The 19,030-nt window shown below is 40.1% G+C and overlaps 1 protein-coding gene and 1 long non-coding RNA gene across 2 annotated transcripts; both read right to left on the minus strand.

The window, feature by feature from the left end:
• Positions 1 to 14,254: 14,254 nt before the first annotated feature.
• Positions 14,255 to 16,644, minus strand: LOC123116908 (uncharacterized). Its single transcript, XR_006457230.1, has 4 exons — positions 16,323 to 16,644; positions 15,766 to 15,851; positions 14,960 to 15,685; positions 14,255 to 14,874 (listed from the first exon to the last, which is right to left on the minus strand). It is a non-coding gene; the product is annotated as an uncharacterized lncRNA (long non-coding RNA).
• Positions 16,645 to 18,162: 1,518 nt separating this feature from the next.
• Positions 18,163 to 18,671, minus strand: LOC123116909 (E3 ubiquitin-protein ligase EL5-like). Its single transcript, XM_044537776.1, has one exon. The coding sequence runs from the start codon at positions 18,663 to 18,665 to the stop codon at positions 18,207 to 18,209; it is 459 nt and encodes a 152-aa protein (XP_044393711.1). The 5' UTR covers positions 18,666 to 18,671; the 3' UTR covers positions 18,163 to 18,206.
• Positions 18,672 to 19,030: the final 359 nt, after the last annotated feature.

Genomic DNA, 19,030 nt, shown 5'->3' on the forward strand with positions numbered 1-19,030 from the left:
AGGAGCCTAAGCTTGGGGATGCACAAGGCACCCCAAGGTAATATTCAAGGACAACCAAGCAACTAAGCTTGGGGATGCCCCGGATGGCATCCCCTCTTTCGTCTTCGTTCATCGGTAACTTTACTTGGAGCTATATTTTTATTCGCCACATCATATGTGTTTTGCTTGGAGTGTCATTTTATTTTGTTAGTATTTGCCTGATGTTATTTATAATAATGTTTTGCATCTTTATTTTGAATAAAAATGTCAAGGATAGCCTTTACCATGCTTATTTTGCTAGTATACATGTTGCTGTTTGAAAACAGAAAGTTTACCGCTGTTGCAAAAATTCCCTAGAAAAGTCAGAGAGTGATATAATGTTCAATATTTTTGCATAATGAGATATGATAAATATTTTACAGCTTAGTATTTTTATTATAATTGTTTGAGTGAGGGAAGTATGATAAATCTTACATTCTTTACAGACTATACTGTTTTGGCAGATTGCTGCTATGTTTGCATTGTTTGCATATGTTTGCTTGTTTAATGATTCTATTTGAGGATAGGAGTATTAAATATGCAGATACATTTAGTATTCAATGTTGAATAATAATGTTAGTACTTTGTTACAATATAAAATGATAAGGTTTTGCATTGTTTTATACTAACTTATCTCACGAGTTCTTGTTGAGTTTGGTGTGAATGAAGCTTTTGATAAAAAGAGAAACCATGATATGAGAGGAATTAAGGAGACACAAAAGTTCAAGCTTGGGGATGCCCAAGGCACCCCAAGATAATATTCCAAGAAGTCTCAAGCATCTAAGCTTCGGGATGCCCCGGTAGGCATCCCACCTTTCTTCTTCAGTAATTAACGGTTAGTATCGGTTGAACCTAAGTTTTAGCTTCTTCACATGAGTTGTGCTATCCTTGCAATGTCATTTTGTTTTGCTTTGCTTGCTGTATGAATAAAATACCAAGATCTGAAATTCTTAAATGAGAGAGAGTCTTCACATAGTTGCATAATTATTTAGCTACTCATTGATCTTCACCTATATCTTTTTGGAGTAGTTTTTCATTTACTCGTGTGCTTCACTTATATCCTATGAGTAAATGGTTGAATGAGTTGAATGGCATAAATCTGAATTTATATATGTTTTATTTGCTTATCCCATGGGGAGTAATGAATTCACCTCTAAGAAGTAGAGGTTGTAAATTTATTGACGGTTAGCAAGCATTGTATTAGTCATTTGAACAATTCATGAGAGAATATTGAAGGAAGAGAGATTTCACATATAAATATACTATCATAGACATCTTTTATAATTGTGAGCACTCATTAAGTATGACATGCTAAAGAGTTGATGTTGGACAAGGAAGACAACATAATGGGTTATGTTTTCTCACATCTCAGTTAAAGTATATTGTCATGGATCATTCAAACATGTTGAGTTTGCCTTTCCCCCTCATGCTAGCCAAAATTCCTAGCACCAAGTAGAGATACTACTTGTGCTTCCAAATATCCTTAAACCCAGTTTTGCCATGAGAGTCCACCATATCTACCTATGGATTGTGTAAGATCCTTCAAGTAAGTTGTCATTGGTGCAAGCAATAAAAATTGCTCTCTAAATATGCATGACTTATTAGTGCGAAGAAAATAAGCTTTGTACGATCTTTTTATGGAAGCAATAAAAGCGACAGACTGCATAATAAAGGTCCATATACAAGGGGCAATATAAAGTGATGTTCTTTCGCATTAAGATTTTGTGTATCCAACCCTAAAAGAGCATGACAACCTCTGCTTCCCTCTGCGAAGGGCCTATCTTTTACTTTATGTCTTTTACTTTATGCAAGAGTCAAGGTGATCTTCACCTTTCCCCTTTTTATTTTATCCTTTAGCAAGCACTTTGCGTTGGAGTGGTCCTGATATATATATATATATATATATATATATATATATATATATATATATATATATGTATATATATCCAATTGGATGTACGTTAGCATGAACTATTATTGTTGACATCACCGAAAGGTGAATATGTTTGGGGGCAACATTATAAGTCCCTATCTTTCTCCGTGTCTGATTAAAACTTCATAACCACAAGTATTGCGTGAGTGTTAGCAATTGTAGAACACTAAATGATAGTTCAGTATGCGAAGTTTGCTAAATCAAAGCTCTGACATAGACCCTTCCTGAAAATAGGATGAATTGCAATTGTTTGATGACTAAGAATGAAGGTTGCTAGTTTTCAAGAAAGTTTATGGTCTATGCTTTAACATGTGAATAGCTTGTTACTTGAAAAGTTTTATGAGATGAACTACTGTTATGACATATAATGATGCTAGTAAGGTGATTGAAATTATCATTGATCAAACTTGTGCACCTCTAGCATTCACACTTCATAAATTCTTTCTTTTATCATTTACCTACTCGAGGACGAGCAGGAATTAAGCTTGGGGATGTTGATACGTCTCCAACGTATCTATAATTTATGAAGCATTCATGCTATTATATTATCTGTTTTGAATGATTATGGGCTTTATTATACACTTTTATATTACTTTTTGGACTAACCTATTAACCGAAGGCCCAACCCATATTGATGTTTTATTGCCTGTTTCAGTATTTCGAAGAAAAGGAATATCAAACGGAGTCCAAACGGAATGAAACCTTCGGCAGCGTGATTTTTGGAAAGATTATGATCCAGGAGATTTGGAGTGCAAGCCAGGGGATCATCGAGCAGGCCACAAGACAGGGGGGCACCCACCCCCCTGGGCGTGCCCTACCCTCTCGTGGGCCCCTCGAGGCTCCCCCGACCGACTTCTTTCGCCTATATAAGCCTACGTACCCTAAACACATCGAATATCAAGATAGATCGGGAGTTCCGCCGCCGCAAGCCTCTGTAGCCATCGAGAGCCCATTCCGGCACCCTGCTGGAGGGGGGGTCCCATCACCGGTGGCCATCCTCATCATCCCGGCGCTATCCATGATGAGGAGGGAGTAGTTCACCCTTGGGGCTGAGGGTATGTACCAGTAGCTATGTGTTTGATCTCTCTCTCTCTCTCTCTCTCTCTCTCTCTCTCTCGTGTTCTCCCTCATGTTCCCTCCATGGCACGATCTTGATGTATCCCGAGCTTTTCTATTGTAGTTGGATCTTATGATGTTTCTCCCCCTCTACTCTCTTGTAATGGATTGAGTTTTCCCCTTTGAAGTTATCTTATCGGATTGAGTCTTTAATGATTTGAGAACACTTGATGTATGTCTTTCCGTGCTTATCTGTGGTGTGGGATATCATGGGCCACCTGATGTATGTCTTGCCGTGCTAATCTGTGATGACAATGGGATATCACGTGATCCACTTGATGTATGTTTTGGTGATCAACTTGCGGGTTCCGCCCATGAACCTATGCATAGGGGTTGGCACACGTTTTCGTCTCGACTCTCCAGTAGAAACTTTGGGGCACTCTTTGAAGTACTTTGCGTTGGTGGAATAGATGAATCTGAGATTGTGTGATGCATATCATATAATCATGCCCATGGATACTTGAGGTGACAATGGAGTATCTAGGTGACATTAGGGTTTTGGTTGATTTCTGTCTTAAGGTGTTATTCTAGTATGAACTCTATGATAGATTGAGTGGAAAGAATAGCTTCATGTTATTTTACTACGAACTCTTGAATAGATAGAACAAAAAGGATAACTTTGAGGTGGTTTCGTACCCTACCATAATCTCTTCGTTTGTTCTCCACTATTAGTGTCTTTGGAGTGACTCTTTGTTGCATGTTGAGGGATTGTTATATGATCTATCTATGTTATTATTGTTGAGAGAACTTGCACTAGTGAAAGTATGAACCTTAGGCCTTGTTTCTTACCATTGCAATACCGTTTACGCTCACTTTTATCGCTTGCTACCTTGCTGTTTTTATAATTTCAGATTACAAATACCTTTATCTACCATCCATATTGCACTTGTATCTTCATCTCTTCGCCGAACTAGTGCACCCATACAATTTGCCATTGTATTGGGTGTGTTGGGGACACAAGAAACTCTTTGTTATTTGGTTGCAGGGTCGTTTGAGAGAGACCATCTTCATCCTACACCTCCTACGGATTGATAAACCTTAGGTCATCCACTTGAGAGAAATTTGCTACTATCCTACAAACCTGTGCACTTGTAGGCCCAACAACGTCTACAAGAAGAAGGTTGTGTAGTAGACATCAGTTCCATTCAAACCATGCAAGTTAGAGTCCAAAACAAGGTCAAAAGTGTTTGGAAAAGTAGATACGTTGGAGACGTATCAACTCCCCCAAGCGTAAACCCTTGCTTGTCCTCAAGCAATTCAGTTGACAAACTGAAAGTGATAAAGAAAAACTTTTACAAACTCTGTTTCATCTTGTTGTTGCAAATATGTAAAGCCAATATTCAAGTTTTCAGCAAACATTATGAACTAACCATAATCATAATAACATTTAGGTCTCATGTTTACTCATATCAATGGCATAATCAACTAGCGAGCAATAATAATATATCTCGGATGACAACACTTTCTCAAAACAATGATAATATGATATAACAAGATGTTATCTCGCTAGCTCTTTCTGAGACCACAAAATATAAATTCAGATCACCCCTGAAGATCAAGGACTGACTAGACATTGTAATTCATGACAAAAGAGATCCAGTCACAGTCATACTCAATGTAAATTAATAGCAATGCATGCAAATGACAGCGGTGCTCTCCAACTGGTACTTTTTAATAAGAGGATGATGACTCAACATAAAAGTAAATAGATAGGCCCTTCGCAAAGGGAAGCAGGGATTTGCAGAGGTGCCAGAGCTCGAGTTTTGAAACAGAGATAAATAATATTTTGAGCGGCATACTTTCATTGTCAACATAACAACCAAGAGATCTCGATATCTTCCATGCTACATACATTATAGGCGGTTCCCAAACAGAATGGTAAAGTTTATACTCCCCCACCACCAATGAGCACATTCCATGGTTGTCCCGAAACAACGAGTACCGTCCAACTAACAACAATCCTGGGGGAGTTTTGTTTGCAATTATTTTGATTTGATTTGAGCATAGGACTGGGCACCGGTTACCGGCCATTTTCTCGTGAATGATGAGCGGAGTCCACTCATCGTGAGAATAACCCACCTAGCATGGAAGATATAGAAAGCCCTAGTTGATACATGAGCTATTCGAGCATACAAAATAGAATTTCATTCGAAGGTTTAGAGTTTGGCACATACAAATTTACTTAGAACGACAGGTAAATACCGCATATAGGAAGGTATGGTGGACTCATATGGAACAACTTTGGGGTTTATGGAAGTGGATGCACAAGCAGTATTCCTGCTTAGTACAAGTGGAGGCTAGAAAGAGACTGGGAAGCGACCAACTAGAGAGCGACAACAGTCATGAACATGCATTAAGATGAACCAACAATGAGTGCAAGCATGAGTAGGATATAAATCACCATGAACATAAATATCGTGGAGGCTATGTTGATTTTGTTTCAACTACATGCGTGAACATGTGCAAAGTCAAGCCACTCGAATCATTCAGAGGATACCACCCTATCATACCACATCACAACCATTTTAATAGCATGTTGGCACGCAAAGTAAACCATTATAAACTCCTAGCTAATTAAGCATGGCATGAATAACTATAATCTCTAATTGTCATTGCAAGCATGTTTCATTCATAGTAGGCTGAATCAGGAACGATAAACTAATCATATTTACAAAAACAAGATAGGTAGAGTTTGTACCAGCTTCTCCCATCTCAATCATTTCATCATATATCGTCATTATTGCCTTTCACTTGCACGACTGAACGGTGTGGATAATAATAATAGTGCACATGCACTGTACTAAGCTAGAATCTGCAAACATTTAATACAAAGGAGAAGACAAGGTAATATGGGCTCTTGGTTAGATCATCAATAATGCATATGAGAGCCACTCAACATTTTCATCGTGGTCTTCTCCTCTCTACCCCCAAAGAAAAGAAAAGAAATAAAACTATTTACACGGGAAAGCTCCCAACAAGCAAAAGAAGAATGAGAATTTTTTTGGGGGGTTTCTTTTAATATCTACTACAAGCATGGAAAGTAAACTAGCTAAAGGCTACAACTAATCTATTTGGTTTTTCTCAAAGTTTTTCGAACACACAAGAAGAAAGAAAGAAAAGAAAATAAACTAGCATGGATAGTACAATGAAAAAGTATGAGCACCGACAACTAGAATGAGTGTGTGAACATGAATGTAATGTCGGTGAGAAATACGTACTCCCCCAAGCTTAGGCTTTTGGCCTAAGTTGGTCTATGCCCATGGATCGAAGCGACCCTCTCTGGTGTACTGAGGAGGGTCCTCAGGGTGCAACTGGTTAGCGAGCTCCTCTGGGTCCCACAGATAAACAGACTCCCGATATGGGTCAAGTGGTGGCTCATGCTCAGGCTCTGGGACTTGTGTCAGCACCCAGTATGCATAAATGTCCTCGGGCAGGATGAGGTATGTGCCTGAAAGTATGTTAAACAAAGAGGGTGCATGCAAGACAATAGTCTCACACTTAGTTTTAGCAAATATCAAGTTATACTTAAGTATCTTCTTCTTATTTTTAACAATAAAGTCATGTGCTACCATACTCTTATAGTCTAGAAAAATATTGGGCAACAACTTTTCCTCTTTCTCATGATGCCTAATAAGTATCTCAAAGTGTTTAGCAAGGCGTGAAGCAAAGATACCTCTAAAGATGGGGCCTTTTGTACGATTCAGACTTAACTGTTTAGCAACAATAGCGCCTAAACTGAAAGTTGTATCACGAAATAAAGCATGGCGCAAAATAGCAAGGTCTGGAGCACTAAGGTTCCCTCTGTTCCCACGACCAATTAAGCATCTACTAGCAAATATTGCAACGTAACGTAGAACAGGAAAATGTATAATGGTAATCCTTGCATCTGAAACTTTTCTCATTTCCGCTACAATAATTCTATCAATAAATCCATCCACATCACTAGGATGTGGTTTCTCGAGGCTGCCCACAAAGGGCAACTTGCAAACCAAACAAAAATCATAGAGTGACATCTCCTTAAACTCATCATATAAATAAAACTCCACTGAAGGTGGTGATTTTCTACCATGGAAATAAAAGTTTTGAACGAAAATATTAGTGAGTAGGAGATACTAACCACACTGGTTGTGGAGGGAGTCGGTGAGGCCTGCATTTTCAGCCAAATAATAAAACTCGTCGTGAATTCCGGCGGCTCTCAAGAATGCATCGCAAGGCCATTCGCACGGCCGAACCTCCGTAGTGCGAGGAAGATTGCATTTGGGCTTTTTATTTTCTTCATTCTGCTTATCCTTCGAGCTTCGGCTCGAGGAGGCCCTCAACAATCTCTTCATCATTTTCTTTCTCTGAAAAATTTCTGAAATTTTTAGTGACTCAAAATAAAAGTGAACCAAACTCAACAAGATTGATAGCAACTACTCCCACAAGTGCCTAGAGGCTATATCATGCATTAAAACTAATTTGGACCATATAAATTTGACATGCAAGCTCAAGAACAGGGTCACCTCAGCAGCAAAAATTTGCAATAAATAAAGCATTAGAACAAAAACTAATTGGACCATTGGAGGAGTCACATATCAAAGAACAATCCCCCAAATCAATTTTGTGAATTGAGCTTTGAGCAAGGAGATCGAAAATGGCAGCAAAACAAGTTAGAACATGGGTTTGAGCTACGGGATGATTTTTCTGGAGGAAGACGAAGTGTGTGGGTGCTAGAATAAGTGGAGGGGGTCACGTGGGGCCCACAAGGCAAGGGGGCGCGCCCCAGGGGGTGGCCGCGCCCTGTGCCCTCGTGGCCAAATGGTGGGTCCCTCCGGTGTGTTCTAAGTGCGAAAAATTCTTCAATATTCTACAAAAAATCAATACTTCATTTCAAGGTATTTGGGGAACTTTTATTTTCGGGGTATTTTTTATTGCACGGATAATTCAGAAAATAGACAGAAAATACTATTTTTGCTTTATTTAATCTAAATAACAGAAAGTAAAAGGAGGGTACAGAAGGTTGTGCTTTCTAACTTCATCCATCTCATGCTTATCAAAAGGGATCCATTAACAAGGTTGATCAAGTCTTGTTAACAAACTTCTTCCGAATCACATGAAACTGTAGAATTTTCGAATAACACTAGGTTACCTCAACGGGGATATGCATGTCCCCAACAATAAGAATATCATATTTCTTTTTGATAGTAGGAAGAGGGAATTCAAAACCTCCGATAGTAATAGTTAATTTTTTTCCAGTAGAATTGATACTATGAATGTGAGGTTGTTTCTTCAGAAAATGTACCGTATGCTCATTACCGTTAACATGAAAATTGGCATTGCCTTTGTTGCAATCAATAATATTCCCTGCAATATTTAGAAAAGGTTTACCAAGGATGATCGAAATATTGTCGTCCTCGGGAATATCAAGAATAACAAAGTCCGTTAAAATAGTAACATTTGCAACCACAACAGGCACATCCTCACAAACACCGACGGGTATAGCAGTTGATTTATCAGCCATTTGCAGAGAGATTTCAGTAGGTGTCAACTTATTCAAATCAAGTCTACGATATAAAGAGAGAGACATAACACTAACACCGACTCCAAGATAACATAAAGCAGTTTTAACATAATTTCTTTTAATGGAGCATGGTATAGTTGGTACTCCTGGATCTCCAAGTTTCTTTGGTATTCCGCCCTTAAAAGTATAATGAGCAAGCATGGTGGAAATTTCAGCTTCCGGTATCTTTCTTTTATTTGTAACAATATCTTTCATATACTTGACATATGGATTCATTTTAAGCATATCAGTCAAACACATACGCAAAAAGATAGGTCTAATCATTTCAACAGAGCACTCAAAATCCTCATCATCTTTTTTCTTGGATGGCTTAGGAAGAAAAGGCATGGGTTTCTGAACCCATGGTTCTCTTTCTTTATCATGCTTCCTAGCAACAAAGTCTCTCTTATCATAATGTTGATTCTTTGATTGTGGGCTATCAAGATCAACATCAGGTTCAATCTCTGCATCATTGTTATTGCTAGGTTGAGCATCAACATGAACATCATCATTAACATTATCACTAGGTTCATGTTCATTACCAGATTGTGTTTCACCATCAGAAATAGAAATATCATTGGGATTCTCAGGTGTGTCTACAACCGGTTCACTACAAGCATGCAAAGTCCTATCATTTTTCTTTTTCTTTTTCTTAGAAGGACTAGGTGCATCAATATTAGTTCTCTGAGAGTCTTGCTCAACTCTCTTAGAATGGCCCTCAGGATACAAAGGTTCCTGAGTCATTCTACCACCTTTAGTCATAACTGTAACATCATTATCATTGTTCTTATTATTTAATTCATTGAGCAAATCATCTTGGGCCTTAAGCACTTGTTCTATTTGAGTGGTAACCATGGATGCATGTTTACTAATAAGCTTAAGGTCACCTTTAACTCTAGACATATAATCACTCAAGTGTTCAACCATATAAGCATTACGTTTCAATTGTCTACCAACATAAGCATTGAAGTTCTCTTGTTTAACAATAAAATTATCAAACTCATCCAAGCATTGACTAGCAGACTTATTACGTGGAATATCACCTTCATCAAATCTATAGAGAGAATTTACCTTTACTACATGTGTCGGGTTATCAAGACCATGTATTTCTTCAATAGGCGGTAAATTCTTAACATCTTCAGCTTTACCTTTTTCTTTCATAGATTTCTTTGCCTCTTGCATATCTTCAGGACTGAGAAATAGAATACCCCTTTTCTTCGGAGTTGGTTTAGGAGTTGGTTCAGGAAGTGTCCAATCATTTTCATTACTCAATACATTATTCAATAGCAATTCAGCTTGCTCAACAGTTCTTTCACTGAAAACACAACCAGCACAACTATATATCCAGGTGGTCTCTGGAAGCATTAGTTAGTCCATTATAAAAGATATCAAGTATTTCATTTTTCTTGAGAGGATGATCAGGCAAAGTATTAAATAATCGGAGAAGCCTCCCCCAAGCTTATGGGAGACTCTTTTCTTCAATTTGCACAAAATTAAATATTTCCCTTAAGGCAGCTTGTTTCTTATGAGCGGGGAAATATTTTGCAGAGAAGTAATAAATCATATCCTGGGAACTACGCACACAACCAGGAAACAATTTAAGAATATAGTAATAATGAATTTTTCCTGGGAACTATGCAAAAGAATTAAATCATATCCTGGGAACTACGCAAGAGAATTAAACCATATCCTAGCATCACCCTTTAATGAAAAAGGAAACAATTTAAGAATATAGTAATAACGAATTTTTCCTCATGAGTAAATAGGGTGGCTATATCATTCAATTTAGTAAGATGTTCCACAACAGTTTCAGATTCATAGCCATAGAAAGGATCAGATTCAACCAAAGTAATTAACTCAGGATCGACAAAGAATTCATAATCCTTATCAGTAACACAGATAGGTGAAGTAGCAAAAGTGGGGTCATATTTTATTCTAGCATTCAAAGACTTTTCTTTCAGCTTAGCTAGCAGTTTCTTAAGATCATATCTATCTTTGCAAGCAAAAAGGCCTCTAGCAGTTTCTTCATCCATAACATAACCCTCAGGTACAACAGACAATTCATATCTAGGGGGAGAATCTTTATCATCATTTTCATCAATATTATCAGTTTCAATAATTTCATTCTCTCTAACCCTAGTAAGTTGTTCATCAAGAAATTCACCTAATGGCACAGTATTATCAAGCACAAAAGTAGTTTCATCATAAGCATCATGCATATCAAAAGTGGCATCATCAATAACATGCAGCATATCATAATCAATAGCAGGTGCAGGTGTAGGTGTCGCAAATTTACTCATAACAGAAGGTGAATCAAGTGCAGAGCTAGATGGCAGTTCCTTACCTCACCATGTAGTTGAGGGAAAAATCTTGGTTCTTTCATCTTTCAAGTTCCTCATAATGATCAACGGATATAAATCCCAAGTGACTCAAAGAATAGAGCTATGCTCCCCGACAACGACGCCAGAAAAAGGTCTTGATAACCCACAAGTATAGGGGATTGGAAAAGTTTTCCAGGGTAGAGTATTCAACCCAAATTTATTGATTCGACACAAGGGGAGCCAATGAATATTTCTCGAGTATTAGCAGCTGAGTTGTCAATTCAACCACACCTAAAAGACTTAATATCTGTAGCGAAGTATTTAGTAGCAAAGTAGTATGGGAGTAATGGTAACAGTGGAAAAAGTAATAGTAGCAGTTTTGTAGCAATTGTAACAGTGGCAACGAAGAAGTAACTTGGGAAAGATCAAATATGAAACGATCTCATAGGCAATGGATCAATTATGGATAATTATGTCGGATGCAATTCATCATGCAACAGTTATAACATAGGGTGACACAGAACTAGCTCCAGTTCATCAATCTAATGTAGGCATGTATTCCGAATATAGTCATACGTGCTTATGGAAAAGAACTTGCATGACATCTTTTGTCCTACCCTCCCGTGGCAGCGGGGTCCTATTGGAAACTAAGGGATATTAATGCCTCCTTTTAATAGAGTGTCGGACCAAAGCATTAGCACTCAGTGAATAGATGAACTCCTAAAACTACGGTCATCACGGGGAAGTGTCCCGACTTTTGTCACTCCGGGGTTTGCCGGATCATAACACGTAGTAGGTGACTATTGACTTGCAAGATAGGATCAAGAACTCACATATATTCATGAAAACATAATAGGTTCAGATCTAAAATCATGGCACTCGGGCCCTAGTGACAAGCATTAAGCATGGCAAAGTCATAGCAACATCAATCTTAGAACATAATGGATACTAGGGATCAAACCCTAACAAAATTAACTCGGTTACATGGTAAATCTCATCCAACCCATCACCGTCCAGCAAGCCTATGATGGGATTACTCACGCACGGTGGTGAGCATCATGAAATTGGTGATGGGGGGTGGTTGATGATGACGATGGTGACGGATTCCCCTCTCCGGAGCCCCGAACGGACTCTAGATCAGCCCTCCTGAGGAATATTAGGGCTTGGCAGCGGCTCCGTATCATAAAATGCAATGAATCCTTCTCTCTGATTTTTTTTCTCCCGAAACATGAATATATGGAGTTGGAGTTGAGGTCGGTGGAGTTCCAGGGGGCCCACGAGGCAGGGGGCGCGCCCCAGGGGGGTCGGCGCTCCCTACACCCTCATGGACAAGGTGTGGGCCCCCTTACGTTGATTCTTTCACCAATATTTTTTATTAATTCCAAAACATGACTCCGTGGATTTTTAGGTCATTCCGAGAACTTTTATTTCTGCACAAATATAACACCATGGCAGTTCTGCTGAAAACAACGTCAGTCCAGGCTAGTTCCATTCAAATCATGCAAGTTAGAGTCCAAAACAAGGGTAAAAGTGTTTGGAAAAGTAGATACGTTGGAGATGTATCAAGAAGAAGGCTATAGCACAACTTTTTGGTAGCTGGGAAGGATCATTCAATCTTCTCATCCCATTCCTCGAGGCTATTAGAGTTAAAAAATCCAGGTAAAAGTATGTTCTTCCATCGAAACCCATGGCACAAGAAGGGCATAGAGAATTTTGATGTGTTGCTTGGACATTTGGACCTTGCATTGCAGCAGTTCCCCACATTCGACCAACAATAAATGTGGATGCATCATTTCTATCAGGAAGATACAAGGGCAGATTGATAATGTCTTGCGGATATGATGCTAACAACAAGTTAATACCTCTTGCATTTGCCATTGCGGAGAAAGAGGACGCAACGAACTGGTGCTGGTTCATGAGATGGCTACAAAGGGAGGTAATTGGTGTTGGAAAATTAATGTGTGTGATTATAGATCGCCACAAAGCAATCAAATGGGTGTTTAAGCAGCCGCACCTTGGTTGGAACGAAAGTGCTGGTGAGTGTGTGCATCGTTTTTTCTCTCAACATGTTGCAGAGAATCTGTACAAAGCTTTTCGTGATGATGATGTTCTGAAAATACTTAAGTTGGCAGTCAAGAAAAAGAAACCTCGTAGAATCGAGGGGGCATGTCATCTATTGAACATACTTGTCCCAATGCAATAACATATCTTAGAAAGGTCGGTAAGTATTTTCAGGAAGATAAAAATGAGGAAGATAAGCCCGAGAAGGTATTTCAATGCAAGGATGGGGGTTACTGTTGGGGGATCATGACAAGCAATGGGTCTGAGTCCTTAAACAATATGTTCAGGCTTTCCCGAAGGCTACCAGTGGTAGCAATTGTGGAGGAGACATTTTCAAAGTGTGTGGAGTGGTTTGTAAAAGAAGGCGAAGTGCTCATAACTTGGTTGACGAAGGCAAGCAATGGTCCGAACGAGTGGATAAACTATTGGTGAAAAGGGGCGATAAGGCAGGACATATGCATGTTATTTCGTATGGTGATGAAGTTGGAATATTTGAGGTCAAGGTTGACAATGAGAGGATTCCATTACGCAATGGGGTTCATGTTCTTTTTATTCATAAGGACTTCAAGTACAAGGTCACTCTGCAACCAAATACTACTCCATCTTGCGACTGCCTAAAGCCAAACCTAACTGGTGTGCCATGTGCCCATTTTCTTGCTGTTTGCAAGTATAGGAATCTAAATGAAAATCAAATAGTTCATTCATATTACTCTTCCAAAGTACTTGCAAACACGTGGGCTGGACAATTTCATCCTTACGAGAACCAAAATGAGTGGCCAACATATAGTGGCCTGATTATTGTTCCTGATGATAACTTGATAAATCTTGGGCGGTGTCAACACAAAAGAATTCGATGTACATGGATGAAATGCAAGGAAGCCGAATGGGACACCAAGCCCGGCGTTCGATAACGGACAATAATCTAACAGATATGCAAACTAGTTTTGTGGTACTGGTGTATATGTAAACTTATTTTCATCTAATTTTACTTTTTTGCATTCACTGTAGGTACATCATCTAGCTAGAGACAGACCATTACATCGAGTCGAGGACAGACCACATCGTCGAGTAGAGGAGAGAGGTCGAGTCAAGCGAAGAGCATATCATCCAAAGGAAAGAGGCCGAGTCAAGGGAATAGGACATCACCCAATGAAAAGAGGACATGTCAGGGGACGAGCACATCATCCATAGAGAAGAGGTCGAGTAACTAGAAAGGCGCGTCATACAATCAAGGATGGACATGATTGATGATTTGCATTTGTGGTATCACATTTTCCTTTCTATGAAAAAATATATACTCGAGATGAACTTATCAAATAAGGAGTAACAAACACATTTTGGGAACTATTACAATCCATATCTGTCATAGCACAAACAAAATTCCTGGACTGCTTTTTGGGGCAAAATACAAAAGGATTTGGTCAGCTACACCTCCAGGTCGCTCTACAGATGACCATTCTAACCAACTACTCGCTACGAACTCCTTTATATAAGCCCACTAGCTCTACCAAGCTCATTCGAGTTGGTTTATTGGGTAACTTGACCTACATCTTGTGTTGTCGGTTCCCCATCTCTCATCGCTTCACCAGCCTTAAGGTATGTTGTAAAACCTTTGCCGGAGTATATCCATTCATTGAACACATCAGATTTGCTCTCTTTTGGGGGGCTTGGTGGGTTAGCAATATCAAAAACCTCTTCATCAAATGGAATATCTTCAATGTACAGTGGTAACCTAGCCTCAGTAAGCATGCTTTGCAGCCCAGGCTCCAAGTTCAAATCCAACAAATTTCCTACACAAGACCTCAATATAGTTTTCCCTATCTTCTTGCATCCACTAGTAATAGCACATTTAATACCCCATGTGGCATTCTTTATCTTGCATAACCCTTGCAAGTGACAAAACAAATATTGCATGACACATTTATTACTATATGATGTAAATAGTACAATGAAAATGAAACAAACACTTACAATTTGAGCCAGTGGCGGACCACTAGGCATGTAGCCAGTCCATTCGATGCTATCTCGAGGATATGGAATAGGTTTATCTAGGCCGCCCAAGCATTGAGAATCGAAGAATACTGTGCACATACCATTTTGTTGGAACCAATGTTTATAATGAGGTAAACTTGCTACATCAAAGGGAATATCGTCTGGCCACACTGTTGCATCAACACGGTTGTATTCTTGAACATAATTGCCAAGGATTTTTAGAACAAGTGCTCGAGCATGCCAATTTATCTCCCTGGCCATTGAATTATCCGACAACACATGGAAGCGTTCCCGCAGTTTACCCAAATCTAGAGAGTATTGTGAATTCCTCACAACAGTATCATCATCACCTTTTCACCTTTTCTTTTGTTTCATGTGTTGTTCATCCACAGGAATCCCAAGCAACCTCTCAACTAATTCTGACCATTGTGTATCAACTTTTCCAACAAGTGGTTTACCATGGATAGGCAACCCCCACAAACAACTGACATCTTGCAACGTAATAGTCATTTCTCCTACAGGTAGGTGAAAACTGTTTGTCTCGGGCCGCCAATGCTCCACCAATGCCGATATCAAATATTTTTCGACATTGATTTTCCTCATCTTAGCAATCTGATAAAAACCAAGGTTCCCTAAAGTTGATGTACATGGGGGGTCAAATGGGATGCCAACATGGTAACACCGTACATTCAAGGAAATGTTAGGCTGAATCAATAGACACAACAATTAGTTTTTAGTTAATCACTAAGTCTAACAGATGACATGCGAATTTAAAGGATACTCACATTTTCCCAAGTTTTGGATACTTTGTGTTGGCTGTGAGGCATCCATACAAATCACTGAAACATCCATTTGTATCCATTTCAAGACCCTGTTACAACATAAAAGGAACGAGTAAGATGTTGACATGAAAGATCAAAGCAATCAATTGAATTTATTCTTCACAATACTACACTGATAAATAAAACTCAAACAATCCAATGTTTTCAGCTATGCCTACACAGTCGGTGTAATCAGTAAAGCTACAACATAATAGCATAGGAATCAATTATGCTTAGTTGCTCAAGTACTATGTTATTTCATAACAGTTCTGAAATTTATAATACTTTGGTTGGATGCACAATACCTTTTATGAAAGAAACAGAACTAACTTATATTATTTCATAACTCTTACTTTCATATGAATAAGAGACAAATAGTAGATCATTAGTCAAAAGAAATTTGAAAGCATCTGCTCCTTGTACTGTTTAATTTGAAAGCATCGACACTGTAATCACTAATTAGGGGCTAGTAGAATGCGTGGCCGGAGTAATGTTTAATTAGGGAATAGCAGAATGCATACCTTCTATGCACCCTGGGAAGATCCACACTGTTACCAATGGTTTGGACGACGTATAGACAATCAGTGGAGAGAAGGGAGAGGGATGAACACCTCCGGCCAACTCGCTGATGTCGCCACGGCGGCGGCCTCCGTCCACCCCCTTTGGCCGAGAGGAGGTCGGGGGCAACCGTGAGGATGTGGGCATCGGGGATGAGCCGGAGGTCGGGGCGGTCGTGAGGAGGTGGGGGGCGAGGCGGAGGCGGAGGCGGTCCGTAGCAAGGTGGGCGGCGGGAATTAGCCGGAGGTCAGAGACGGCCGTGGTAGGAGAGGAGATGAAGGTGGGCGACAGGCACGAGATGGATGCAGCGACCGCTAGCAGGCTAGTTCAGGGTGCGACCCAACCAGATGGTGGATTCTATCCAAAATAGCGTCCAGGGTGGGGCGTCGTTAGCATATGCGTACACAGTGGGACGTTGTTGTCCACCACGTCCTTACTATATTTAAAATTCCCATTTATACTTTATTGCTTTCGTAATTACTGGTTTATTAATTACTATTAATAAAATTTTCGGTACCGTTGGCCATGCCCTAATAGAGACACAATGGTTAGTAACTTTAACATTGTCAAAAATGATACTCCCTCCGATTTAAATTCATTGACGCAGTTTTAGTATAACTTTATTAGTATAAAACACTAAAGCTACATCAATTAATTTAGACCAAAGGGAGTGCTCCACTGTTTCTTAGGTTGTGTTTGATAGCAAAGTACTATATAAATCAAAGTATCAAAAACTGCAGTAATTTTGCTTGTAGGTGTGAGATATTATGGTTTTACCAAAACAGAGTATTTTAAAGTATTCACAATACACAGAACCTGTTTGGCTGTTGCCGCACAACATTACAAAATTTTGCTGCCTACACGTTTCGTTTAAGCACTCAGGAGCTCCTTTTAAAAAAAGAGGTTTGGAGTTCTTTTTTTTTATGTAGAGAAAAAACTACAGTTTGCCCAATACTACAGTATTAAAACCACAATTGCTAGGGGCAACCAAACATCTCTTGTAAATAAAACTATGGTAATTTTAAAAACTATAGTATTCTCAAAATACTTAGAATATACTTTGCTATCAAAAGGGGCCTTAATTTTCAGATGGTCCAGAAGATAGTGAATACCAGATGTTTCTCACCAGATTTGAATTTGGAGGAAGGACTAGGTGCCAAAAAGTTCACATTATACCCTAAAAAAAAGTTCACATTATTAAAAATCAACTTGTGCAGATTTTTTCGAGTCTCAAGCTAGGAACACTGTGGCCGGAACATGTCAAAGTCAGCGCAAAGACTCTGCCCACACTGCTCAGCTTAGATGCTGACTGATAACGTGCTAAAAAAATGATGCTGATTGATGATAGCTGTGTTTTCTGGTTAGTGATGGTAGTCGACGTGCTGGTCTTTGCTTACCAAGGAAAAACTCGATGTCGGCTCGATCTTGCTATCAACTTTTTTTCTTTCTTTCTATCAACTAAAATTGCTTGTGATTTACTAATATTGTAATGGCATCAGTCTGATCGCCTGTGTGTGAGATGGTATTCTAGTCTCTTGTCCGGCGCCCATTTTCATCACGCATTGCGACAGATTTTTCTTGGTAATTGACGTGGCAATACAATATTTCCTTTGGGAGCAACGGAAAGTAAATAAGTACTCCCTCTATAAACAAATATAACAATGTTTAGTTCACTACTTTAGTGATCTAAACGCTCTTATATTTGTTTATGGAGGGAGTAATTTGCATTCACCATTTCCTCCCGCAAATTGAGCCGCCTCACGTGCGCAAGCGCGCAATGCTGCAGCATCCTCTGCACTCCGCAAGAACACAAGTCCTAACAAGCAGCCGTCGAAAAACGAGACACGCTAAGCTAAAGACGGCATCCGCGGCGGCATCGGCGGGCACTCCGGCCGCGGCAGCCCCGGCAGCGACGGCCCGAGCCCTCCGCGGCAGAGCGGGCACGTCCGGCGCTTCCGGAGCCAGCGGTCGACGTCGCAGCTCGCGTGGTAGAAGTGCCCGCAGGCCGGCACCACCCGCACCAGCTCGCCGGCCTCGCCCTCGCCGTACTCCGACAGGCAGATGGCGCACCGCTCCTCCTCTTCCTCCTCCTCCTTCTCCTTCTCCTTCTTCCTGGCGGCCGCCTGCTTGTACGTCATGAGCGTGTCGTCGCCGAGGGCGCTCTCGACGTCGGCGTTGTGCACCGCGGCGGTGCCGACCGCGTCGTCGTAGGCTCCGCCCGAGGCCATGACGGCCACGGCGACGATGATGACCGCCATCACGACCACCGCGGCGATCTCGAGGTGGAGCACGAGTTCCGGGTCCATGCTCAGTGCTCCTTGGCCAATGCCAATGCCAGCGAACTGCCGCTCCAGTCCAGCCTTTGTATAGGAGCTCCGGTCCAGAGCCTTCTCGGCCAAGTCAGTACGTAGTGTCAAGGAAAGACAGGGGTTGAGCTTTCGGAGAATGTTTCAGCTTATTTCCTTTCTTCTTCCCTCCACTTGACAATTCCCTTGCGGCTGTCTTGTTTCACTACTCCAGTTTTGGACTTAATTCAATTGTCTTCTTCTTCTCTCTCTTTTTATCCTTTTTGAAAATGAATCAATATGTGATTACGCGTAACTTGTATCCCTTTGCCACTCTTAATATAAAATGAAAAACAACGTCGCTGTCTTCCATTTAAGACAGCCTC

The sequence above is a fragment of the Triticum aestivum genome, chromosome 5B, assembly GCF_018294505.1.
Source record: "Triticum aestivum cultivar Chinese Spring chromosome 5B, IWGSC CS RefSeq v2.1, whole genome shotgun sequence".
In the NCBI taxonomy this organism is placed as follows: Eukaryota; Viridiplantae; Streptophyta; class Magnoliopsida; order Poales; family Poaceae; genus Triticum; species Triticum aestivum.